The 13,200-nt window shown below is 34.2% G+C and overlaps 1 protein-coding gene across 1 annotated transcript in view; it reads right to left on the bottom strand.

The window, feature by feature from the left end:
• Nucleotides 1-13,200, bottom strand: part of RNGTT (RNA guanylyltransferase and 5'-phosphatase) — a 313,020-nt gene that overhangs the window by 206,036 nt on the left and 93,784 nt on the right. The window contains exons 10-11 of the mRNA XM_040474144.1: nt 5,866-5,937; nt 475-639 (exon numbers count right to left, since the gene is read on the bottom strand). Coding sequence (XP_040330078.1) covers nt 475-639; nt 5,866-5,937 — 237 coding nt within the window. The remainder of the gene's footprint in view (nt 1-474; nt 640-5,865; nt 5,938-13,200) is intronic.

Here is a 13,200-nt window from a genome sequence, read left to right on the forward strand (position 1 = left end):
ATTAAAAAAAAAAAAAAAAAGAAAACAACAATCCCAGAATGATGCATTTTAAGTGTCAAAACAACAGAAAGAAACAAAAGAAAACCCTCAATCTATGTACATATGCAAATGCTTTTTTAAATAGGAGTAAGTACCAACCACTGGTGGTTGGTGACCTTCAGAAGGTATAACAGGTAATTTTCACTCTATCTCATTCTTTACTGTCTACAGCTTTTTAAAAAACATAACATAGACCAACAGCCATGAATCAAAAACTATTATGAGAAACAAGAAAGGAACCTAGTTTAAGTTTCCATCACTGAGAATCTTACTCTGGAGAAGACTTGGGAATTGCACAAGTTTGTCCAGAATAGTGCTATATTCAATTAAAATAATTTCTGGAAAAATCAAGACAACTGGGCAGTAATATGTCATTCATAATCCTCTCACAAGCTGAATTATGACACACTGTAAGGACTAATTAGAAAATTTTACCTTTCTTGAAGTATAGATGTCAAAAAATGGCTTATTTCTGACACTAAATGGTTCCTGTGTTTTGTCAATGAGCCCAGTCTTCATTTTTTCATGTCGAGGACTTATTATTTCTCTTTCTATACACTGCAGACGAATATTAAAATCACAATCTCCAACTGGCTGTGCCTGAATCAAATGAGACAATTATTTCAATTTCAATACTAAAAACTATTTTATCAGCATAATTATTAAAGCCATCACAATGTACATAGCAGTCTATGTAAGGAGCATCTTTAAAGTTGTCCAGTGCACAGATTATACAACCACATGTCAGTCCTAATTTGACTAATAAACACACCTAAACACACACACATAGACACACAAGAGTTATTTATTTTAAAATTATAAATGCATGAAATAGTATAAGAATGATACAATATTCTCCAATATAAACTGAAGTTTTCACATCTGAATTAAAGTGTTAATATACTGACTAATCATTTTTATTATTTGAATTAGTACAATTATATGAACTAATAAAACTGGTATGAAACTAAAATCCACATAATACAGGAAAGTATAAGCAAATAACATATCAAAATAAGCAACACAGTCGCCTATAATGTTTTTTGTTGCTTAAAGTGCTAATACATCAACAAGTAGAAAATAATTATTAGACAAATACATTCTCAACTCTGAAAACTAATCTAGAACAAACTTTCCATAATATATTCAATTATACAGTTATAAAGTTCTCTATATACAGTATATATACAACATGGTCCATATAAGTGGTATCTATGATTTGAACCATGAAATAAAAAGAGTGCATATACTTTTTACATAAATTGAAGGTAGGGGCTTAAACTATCCAAATGGTATAGACAAATATAGTTTATAACACTTCATCTGGTGACAGTATCATCCAGATAAGTAACATCACCTCATATCAAGTACCCCTCTTTTTTATTTTGCAGATGGGACACCCTTCCATGAATTTTTCTCACCTTTTCATCTTCTTCCTCTTCCCTAATCTATATCACCCAACCTAACGTTTATACAACCTAATGCTTACAAAAGGGTGGCAGCATTTGCTTAAGCTGTAGACATTAAATATGCCTTGAGAATGACTTTTTCTCAGCTTTGAAAGGATGACAATTTTGATACTCAGCAAAGAATAATAAGCCCTAGATATGAGGTAGTACATGTTCCCTTTACATAAAGGCATACAACTGTTTGTAAAAGGTATGTATTGAAGAAATGTTAGTCAATGATCACAAAGTTCATGTGTAATCTTTCCCATACCACCTACATCATCAATAAGGCTGAAAAACCTGAAATGTTAGGCTTATTTATTATACCTATTAGATGAATTCAGATCCCTATAAAATTAATGTAGAACAAGTAAGTCCTCCTTTTTTAAATAAAAAGCCTAACTGTTTACAAATATGTAAGTTGTCTTAATTCTCTCCTAAATACTTTTCACTTCAAAGTATGTATACATAAATTCATCAAAACAACAAGAAAAAACTGAAAGCAGGTTCATCTGCAAATCTATGCTGCCTATACTAAAGGAGGCAGTTGATAGATAGATGGTAAATCATTGAAAACAGACAACAGGAAGAACTCAGTAACTATTAACTAACTGGCCTTCTAGTTTTGAATTCTTTCTCACTTCAAAATACTATCTAAGCTGCCACTGTAGTTCATCTTTCAAAACAATAAAAGTGTGAGCCTATCATGAACATAACTAAAACGAATCAATAGTGCCCTATTACAGAACTAAGCTAAAATGCCTTATTCAAGTCACCTGACCCCAATCCATTTGCTTTTCCTGCTGTGTCCCATATCTCCCCAGACATCAAGTACACTAATAACCACCTAATGCTCCTGACATCCATGATTCTATCCTTCAAAATTAATCCATGTAACTTTCTCTATCTGCAAGTCAACACTTCAGTAACTCAACTACACCCTGGCTAAACTGAAATACTCTCACTTCTCTAGTGCCTTTCATACATTTCTATATCCCTAACATACCTGCATTGTTGTTATACTATCATAATTCTTTACATTTATTCCTCGTCCATGAGTCCAGTGGTCCACAAATTTCTCTTGATTTTGTACCCAATCTAAATACATACCTGACCAATGTTTATAATATATGTATGTTAATTTCTAATGAATTGCATACATGTACAACTGTATATGTTATAACACAGACAAAAACTGAATACATAAACACAAACAAAAAATTTCTTCTCAAATCTGTGATAACAGCCTTCTTTGGAGGCCAGTGTACTCTATTACAAACTCCCGGAAAGCCAGAAATTATGTCTTATTCACCTATGTATATCCAATACCTAGAACAATATATATAAAAGATGATTAATGAAATTCTTGTACAAAATAAGGGAACTAAAAAGATTTTTAACGATTATTTAAAAAAATGACTTTTTTCTAATAGTGACCTTGACTTCGTGATTCAAAATAAGCTGGCTAATCATCAAGGCTCCATAATAAATTAAGGAATTAAATATATGATGGTTTCAATTATAAATATATACTAATATCAGAAATGTGGGGGAAAATGTGACTTTAAAACCAATGAAATATGGCAATAGGCACTCAATAAATATTTATTGAGTAAATAATTACAGCCCTAGAGAGTTAAAGCATAACCTAATCATATCACAGCAAAATATGGATGAATTTCCTAAACGGGATGCAAAAGCACAAACTTTCAAGTCCAGTAAGTTTGATTTCATTAAAATGAAAAACTTCTGTGCATCATTAGATACTAATCTGCAAAAGATACGGTCACATACATAACCAAAAAAGTATTAGAATCCAGAATAATTAATTCCTACACATTAAGATTGACAACCAAATAACAAAATTAGAAAATTATTCAACTTACAATTAAATCACACACTAAAAAATCCAAATAAGTAAAAATGAACGTTTGAAATGCCTTAACTTCATTAGTAATATGGGAAAAGCAAATTAAAACAAGATGAAATACCATTTCATACGCATCCAATTAGCAAAAATTTTCAAGTCTGATAATACCAACTGTGGTAAGCTGTTACACCTACTTCTGAGAGGAATTCAACAAGGTAGCAAATACACCTAAAGTTGCCAATTCAGAATCTCTGTGATGTAGGTTTCTATATCATAGGCAGGAGTGAGGAACTGTACTTTTTAAAAACACATCTCAGGTGTTTACATCCCAAGAATGAAAACTGTCCTAGACAAACTCTGATGTATGCACACAAGAATATATAAAACTGTTCAATAGTTGTATAACAGCAAAATATGGAAACCCAAATGTTCAAAAGGAAAAAAAATTTTTTTATATTTATGCAAATTAATACTCAATACTAATTAAAATGAATGAACTAAACCTATATGTATTAATACAGATAAATCTCAACAAAATAATGTGGACCAAAAAGCTGAATACCACAGTACAGTACAATGGCATTTATATAACACTAGAAACCTCTCACCACAATACCATATTATTTTATGGACACACACATAGACAGTACAGATATTAAAAACATTCATGAAAATAATAAATATCAAATACAGGGTAGAAGTTCCTTCTGCATAAAAGGTCGTCCTGTTTTGGATGAGAGAGGTGTGCACAAGAAACTTCTACTAGATCTGTAATGATTTATTTCTTATCTCAAAAAATAGGTAAAAATGACAAAATGTTAAGTTTCAACATATCTGATGGTTAATACATGCATATTCCTTAAATTATTCTCTATACTTTTGTATACACTGAAACTTCTCATATTTATTTTTTAAAGAATTAGAAGGCTATTGTCAAAGTTTCCAGGCTAAGAAGTGAACCTGCACTGAACACATATTAAAGCAGAGCTCAATGTCAAAAAGCAAAGAAGACAAAACTTATCCAATCACAACAAAACAACGCAACCACCACCCTTCATGTCTCATTATGGGCCAATGAACATTATTCCAAAATCTGTGATAAGGATAGTCAATTCTGGAAAGCATTACTTTTGAGGAATACAGTAATCACAAACACAAATATATATATTGAATACATATATATATATATATATATATATATATATAGAAAATTTCCAGGAAAAAAAAAATGCCTTTTTTAAAGTAACCTGGATTAATGCATCCTGAATCTCGATACTGTAATTTAAAATACATACCCCAGGAGTGCCTGGGTGGTTCAGTCGGTTGAACGTTCGTCTCTTGGTTTCAGCTCAGGTCATGATCTCACAGTTCATGAGATCGAGCCCAGCGTCAGGCTCTGTGCTGACAGCTCAGGGCCTGCTCGGGATTCTCTCTCTCTCTCCCTCTCTGTCTGCCACCCCCTACTCATATGCATGTGCACTCTCTCTCAAAATAAATAAGCTTCAAAAAATAATAATAAGTAAAATACATACCCCAAAAGAGAACTTTTAAAAATTTGTTATAAATCTTCAAAATCCTAACACTTAGACAACACTTTTAAGTCCAGAATTCTTAATTGCTTTTAGTCTGCTTTGAATACTAAATGACTATGCAATTTGAATAATGTACATCTAGAGAAATGATTATACCTTTTCGTAGGTGTACACTGTTGAAAGAGTTTCTTGCATTTATAGAGTCATCTTGTATTGTCTAAATAATGTAGACAGTGATACTAAAATTAAACTAAACAGGCAGATTTGGGGGCTGGTCTAAAACTATAGCATGGGTAGAGAATGTAATTCCTATTTTTTGATATCTGTTTATAACAGAATTTTATATTTTGTTTTAAGTTTCCTGCCTGTACTCATGAATAACATATTTATGTCCCCAAGTTACATGCTCAACACCCATAATCAGCTTCTCTCTCTTTTTTTTAAGTAACAGTAATAAAATTTGTGGATTTGTTTTTTTAAGTGGGTATAGAATAACTAAAACCAAGAGTTTACATCCTATAAAATGCTGTCTTATTTATCAGTTAAACTATTTTTCTTTACTCACCTGAAGTATCTAAAAAAACTCTAAAGACAAAGAAATGTAAAAAATTATTAAGATTTCACACGAGTAACCTCAGTCACAATTTTTCTTTCCTACTATCTCTAAAGCAGTAACACTTCTTAAAAAATTTTTTAATGTTTATTTATCTTTAAGAAAGAGAGAGACAGAGTGCAAGCGGGGGAGGAGCAGAGAGAGACAGGGAGACACAGAATCTCAAGCAGGCTCCAGGCTCTGAGCTGTCAGCACAGAGCCGGACACGGGTCTTGAACTCACAAACCCTGAGATCGTGACCTGAGCTGAAGTCAGACACTTAACTGACTGAGCCACCAAGGGACCCCGGCAGTAACATTTTTTATGTGTAAAAATATAACTATTATCTCAAGGGCAATTTTATAAACTATAAAAGGTACTTACATTGAATTTAATTATGTCATATATCAAATACCTAGGAACAGCCTGTCCATTTACTCTGTCAATAATCATTTCCTTGAAAGAGAAAAGAAAAGAAGGTAAGTTTCTTCATATTTTAATGGCAATTTCTTTAATTTGATTCAAACGTAATGTACACACAGCAAGTACATAAATCATATAATATACAACCTGATGAAACATTAAAGTGAACACACTTATACCCAGATCAATACACTGTCTGCATTCCAAAACTCCCTGTCATGAATTTATTCTGCACTAAAAGAAAATGATATGACAATATCTCATTATGCTTTTACTATTTGAATTACTATGCTACATTTAGTTTCATGTTTGAATTACTAAGCAGCTATTAGAACAAAGGAACTATAAATTTTAATTCTAAATATGAGGAACATTTTTAAAAATAATTTTGTTAAATCATTATTGCTTTAAATTTTGTTACAGGCCAATTATTTAATCATAAAATCTATAAGTATAAATGGTGTCCTTATTATAAATATAATCCTCATGTAAGTCAAATCCCAAATACAAAATCTAATAGCACACGTAAAGGAACTAGAAGCAGAACAGCAAAGAAACCCCAAGGCCAGCAGAAGAAGAGAAATAATAATGATTATAACAGAAATAATACAAAATCTAAAAAAACAGTAGAACAGATCAATGAAACTAAGAGCTGGTTTTTTAAAAAAATAAACAAAATTGATAAACCCCTCGCTAGACTTCTCAAAAAGAGAAAGAACCCAAACAGATAAAATCACGAATGAAATTGGACTTATCACAACCAACCCCTCAGAAATATAAACAATTATCAGAGAATACAATGAAAAACAATATGTCAACAAACAGGACAACTGGACCACTGGAAGAAGTGAACAAATTCCTAGACACCCACACACTACCAAAACTCAAATGGGAAGAAATAGAAAATTTGAACAGACTCATAACTAGTGAAGAAATTGAATCAGTTATCAAAAATCTTCCAACAAAAAAGAGACCTGGGCCTGCTGGCTTCCCAGGGGAATTCTACCAGACATTTAAAGAAGAGTTAATACCTATCCTTCTCAAGCTGTTCCAAAAACTAGAAACGGAAGGAAAGCTTCTGGACTCATTCTATGCAGCCAGCATTACTTTGATTCCCAAACCAGACAGAGACCCCACAAAATAGGAGAACTACAGGCCAATATCTTGATGAACATGGATGCAAAAATTCCTAACAAGATACTAGCAAATCGAATTCAACAGCATATAAAAAGAATTATTCACCATTATCAAGTGGGATTCATTCCTGGGCTGTAGGGCTGGTTCAATATTCACAAATCAATCAATGTGATACATCACATTAATAAAAGAAAGGGTAAAAACCATATGATCCTGTCAATAGATGCAGAATAAGCAGTTGATAAAATACAACATCCTTTCTTAATAAAAACCCTCAAGAAAGTCAGGATAGAAGGAACATACTTAAACATCATAAAAGCTATATGAAAAGCCCACAGCTAGTATCATCCTCAATGGGGAAAAACTGAGAATTTCCCCAGTGAGATCAAGAACATGACAGGGATGCCCACTCTCACCACTGTAGTTTAACATAGTGTTGGAAGTCCTAGCCTCAGCAAACAACAAAATGAAATAAAAAGCATCATATCTGGCAAAGAAGAAGTCAAACTTTCACTTTTCGCAGACATGATACTATATACATGGAAAACCCGACAGACTCCATCAAAATACTGCTAGAACTGCTACATGAATTCAACAAAGTCACAGGATACAAAATCAATGTACAAAAATCGGTTGCATTTCTATACACCCATAATGAAGCAACAGAAAGAGAAATCTAGAAATTGATCCCATTTATAATTGCACCAAGAACCATAAAATACCAAGGAATAAACCTAACCAAAGATATAAAAGATCTGTATGCTGAAAACCACAGAAAACTTATGAAGGAAATTGAAGAAGACACAAAGAAATGGAAAAATATTCCATGCTCATGGATGGAAGAATAAATACTGTTAAAATGTCAATACTACCCAAAGCAATCTACACATTCAACGAAATCCCAATCAAAATTACACCGGCATTCTTCTCAAAGCTAGAACAACAGTCCTAAAATTTTATAGAACCACAAACGACCCCAAATAGCCAAAGTAATGTTGAAAAAGAAAACCAAAGCAAGATGCATCACAATCCCAGACTTTAACCTCTACTACAAAGCTGTAATCATGAAGACAGTATGGTATTGGCACAAAAACAGACACATAGACCAATGGAATAGAATAGAGACCCCAGAGGGGCGCCTGGGTGGCTCAGTCACTTAAGCGTCCGACTTCGGCTCAGGTCATGATCTCGTAGTTCGTGGGTTTGAGCCCATGTCGGGCTCTGTGCAGACAGCTCAGAGCCTGGAACCTGCTTCGGATTCTGTGTCTCCCCTCTCTGTTCCTCCCCTGCTTGCGCTCTTTCTCTCTCTCAAAAATAAAGATTAGAAGAAGAAGAAGAAGAAGAAGAAGAAGAAGAAGAAGAAGAATACGACGACCACCCCAGACCCCAGAATTGGACCCACAAATGTATGGCCAACCAACCTTTCAAAGCAGGAAAAGTATCCAATGGAAAAAAGAGTCTTTTTAACAAATGGTGCTGGGAGAACTGGACAGCAACATGCGAAAGAATGAAACTAGACCACTTTCTGACACCACACACAAAAAGAAACTCAAAATTGATGAAAGACCTAAATGTGAGACGGGAAACCATCAAAATGCTAGAGAAGAAAACAGGCAACAACCTCTTTGACCTCACCCGCAACAATTTCTTGCTCCAAAGGCAAGGGAATTAAAAGCAAAAATGAATATTGGGACCTCATCAAGATAAAAATCTTCTGTACTGCAAAGGAAACAACGAAACTAAAAGGCAACTGACAGAATGGGAAAAGATACTTGCAAACGACATATCGGATAAAGGGTTAATATCCAAAATCTATAAAGAACTTAACCAAACTCAACATCCAAAAAACAAATAATCCACTGAAGAAATGGGCAGAAGACATGAATAGACACTTTTCCAAAGAAGACATCCAGATGGCCAACAGACACATGAAAAGATGCTCAATGCCACTCGTCATCAGGGAAATACAAATCAAAACCACACTGAGATACCACCTCACACCAGTCAGAGCAGCTTAAATTAACAACTCAGGAAATAACAGATGCTGGCAATGATGTGGAGAAACGGGAACCCTCTTGCACTGTTGGTAAAAATGCAAACTGGTGCAGCCACTCTGGAAAACAGTGCAGAGGTTCCTCAAAAAAACTAAAAATAGAACTACCTTATGACCCAGCAATAGTAGTACTCAGAATTTATCCAAAGGATACAAGAGTGCTGATTCATAAGGGGACATGCACTCCAATGTTTAGAGCAGTGCTTTCAACAACAGCCAAATTATGGAAAGAGCCTAAATGTCCATCAACTGATGAATGGATAAAAAAGATGTGGTTTATATATACAATGGAATACTACTTGGCAATGAGAAAGAATGAAATCCTACCACTTGCAACAACGTGGATGAAACTGGAGGGTATTAATGCTGAGTTAAATAAGTCAATCAGAAAAAGACAGATACCATACATTTTCACTCATATGTGGAACTTGAGAAACTTAACAGAAGACCAGGGGGGAAGGAAAGAGGAAAAATAATTTCAAACAGAGAGTGAGGCAAACCATAAGAGACTCTTAAATATAGAGAACAAACTGAGAGCTGATGTGGGGAGCAGGGGAAAAAGGGAAATGGGTGATGCACATTGAGGAGGGCACTTGTTGGGATGAACACTGGGTGTTGTATGTAAGCAATGAATCACGGGAATCTACCCCAAAACCAAGAGCACACTGTATACACGGTATGTTAGCAAACTTGACAATAAATTATATTTTAAAAAATAATAGTAATAATTTTGTTAAATCATTATTGCTTTAAATTTTGTTACAGGCCAATTATTTTAATCATAAAATCTATAGGTATAAATTATGTCCTTATTATAAATATAATCCCCATGTAACCCATATGGTCTTTCTTGGTCCCATGTCCCTCTACTATGATCAAAGGGAACAGGACAAGGGAATATATTACATATCATAGCCATTAAGTGGAAAAAACTTCAATTATGCACTTGGACAAAAAAGAGATAAAGGACATTAAACAATAATTACAGAGAGACACTGGGGTGGTTCAATTGGTTATGCGGCCAACTCATGGTCATGATCTCACGGTTCATGAGTTTGAGCCTTGCACCGGGCTCTGCACTGACAGTGTGGTGCCTGTTTGGGATTCTCTCTCCCTCTCCCTCTCTTTCTGCCCCTACCCCGCTTGTGCGCTCGCGTGTGCTCTCTCTCTCTCTCTCTCTCAAAATGAAAAAATAAAACTTTAAAAAAAATTTTTTTTAATTAAAAAGATGATTACAGGTACATAATGCAGTGTTTTATAAAATTTTAATTCAACAATATTCCAAAAATTCTTTCTTTCCTCATATTCTTCCTAAAAACTAAGTAGGGTTTTTTTGTTTTTATGATCTAATTTCACGACAGAAAATCCACAACCATCTAAAATTACAAAGAACACAATGATTTAGGACAAATATACTTTGTTAAGAAACTATTACTAATTAATCTCTTTCCCAAATATGTATTTGTTAACCTACAGGTATTTATTTATGGTTATTATCTTGAACCCAACCCATGGCATAAATTAAATCACTTTGTTATCTTAAACTGTTTACTAAAATATTTTGCTTAAATACTTGTATCTGAGAATTTTATGAGCCATCAAGATGGCACCAAAAACAGGATTATTATTTTCAAAATTATTTTCAATATAAGGTTGGAAATTAAGTGAACTTCCAGGTTTAGATAGCAGACATCACAGCATTTCTCTCCCAAATTACCTGATGAAATGAGCAAAAACATATCTTCCTTTGGACATTAAAAATAGCAAAAAGGAAAATTTATTATCAGCAAACAAAACAAGTAAAAGGAAATATGCAAGTAAGCATTAAAACACTGAAAACTACTAAGACTCTGGTAAAGCAAAAAGGCACACCAGGGTTCAGCTCCAAGCTCGCCAAATCCCCAGAAGCTCTACTTATAAAATGATAAATTCTTGATAATTGTCACTATTCCACTCAAATACAAATAGAAACGAACTCGGTAGTTATTCTTGTCTTCCTTCTTCTCTCTTCTGATAGAAGTAATAAAAATAGCACAATACTCTTTCTGCCTGAAGAAAGACTCCTGGACTCCATAATAAATTAAAGAAATAACCTGAGCATTACTGGAATAATTTATGACTCCCAATTAGCTAAAGACAACATTCACCGAAAGCTTTCTAAAAAGACCAGAACTCAAGGATTCTAACAAAAGACCCAATACGTAGACTGAGTTATTCCCAAATGGCCTCCCCACCACAATGTCCCCCTTCCCTACAGCTGCCACCATTGCCCTAGGCTACAGAAAAGTAGGTAAATATAAAATACCTAAGCTTAAAACTTTGGTTAAGAAAAGTGGAACCCTTGGGCACTGTTGTTGAGACTGTAAAATGGTGGAAGCACCTGTACAGTGGCAGTTCTATGGCACTATGGCAGTTCTGTCAAAAAATTAAAAATAGCACTTCCATATAATCCAGGAATCCCACCTCCGAGTTTATATCCCAAGAACTGAAAGCAGGGTTTTGAAGAGGTATTTGTACACCCATGTTTATAACATCATTATTCCAATAGCTAACTGGTGGGAGCAACCCAAATATCCATCAACAGATACGTGGATAAATAAATGTGGTATACAGATATGACAGAATGATATTCAGCTTTGAAAAAAAGGAAATCTATCCCATGCTGCAACATGAATAAACCTTGAGGATATTATGCTATGTAAAATAAGCCAGAAACAAAGACAAATCCTATATGATTTTTACTTATATGAGGTATCGAAAGTAGTTAAAATCACAGAAATAGAAAGCAGAATGATGGTTGTCACAGACTACAAGTGATGGGGAGCTGTTTAATGGGTACAGAGTTTCACTTTTACAAGATAATGTTCTGGAGGGCTGTTGCACAAAACTGTCCACATAGTTAACACGATTGGGCTTGTATCCTTAAAAATGGTTAAGATAGTAAATTTCATGTTATGTGGCTTTTACCACAACTATAAATTAAAAAAAAATTTTTTTTAATAAAACCCAGTTAAGAAGGGAAAACAAATTTCCTCTTCTAATCAAACTGGGGAATCAGGAACTAGATTTACCATCTTGCCTGAAAAAAACTAAGTAGACAAAATATAGGCAGCAATACCAAGGCACTGGACATCTAACAACAAAGGACAGTAATCTGTAGGACACAATAAACTATGTGAGCCCTTACAATTGTCCCAGTTAATTGCCCAAGGGGTTTCCAGGGCTTCAGAGCAGGCAGGGGGATTCCAGGTAAAGCTCAGCAGCCTCCCTGAGTTAAAAAAGAAAACAAAGCAAAAAAAACAGAACACGTTGTTCAGGGAGACCAACAGGACTAGAGTTCTCAGGGCAGAGTATAACAGAGACAGACAGAGACAGAAAAAGACAGAGACAGATGGAAAGAAAGAACTACAGATATCCTGACACAGACTTCCATGAATGTTCAACAGAGCATGAATATGAGGAAACTACTCAAGGCTGGGAAAAGAACCACTAAAAAGACTTAGAGGGAACCATACAAGCACTGAGATAAGATGGGGAATAATGCCTGCTGCTAAAAGCCAGGTTAATTCACAGGGCACTGAGGACTCAGAGAAGCATCTTGTCTCAATAGTAAAGAATAACTATCCCTACACCAAACTCTGCTTTAGTCCACCTAACAAATCTTAAAAGCAAGACTCGAAAAGTATAAACCAGTTCCAAGTAAATTACATGCATCCCAGAACAATGCTCAAAATATTTACAGGAATACAAACATATCAAGCCTCCAACAAGGTAAAATTTTAAATGTCCGGCATCTAGTCAAAAATTGAACAGGTATGCAAGGAGGAAAAAATGTATATATACATACAACCCATCAGGAGGAGAAAAACCAATCAAAAATAGGCCCAAAACTGAGAAACATGTCAGAATCAGCAAGCAAGAAAATTAAGACAATTATAATAGTATTCCATATATTCCAAAAGTTAAGCAGAGATATAGAAGACATAAAAAAGACTCAAAATGAATTTTCAGAGGTGAAAACTACAGTGCCTGAGGTGAAAAATACTATGAATACAATGAATAGCAATTTAGACACTGCAGAAAAAAAGATTAGTAAACTTGAAGAC

Source organism: Herpailurus yagouaroundi, unplaced genomic scaffold (assembly GCF_014898765.1).
Source record: "Herpailurus yagouaroundi ecotype Mexico unplaced genomic scaffold, PumYag 139, whole genome shotgun sequence".
Lineage (NCBI taxonomy): Eukaryota > Metazoa > Chordata > Mammalia > Carnivora > Felidae > Herpailurus > Herpailurus yagouaroundi.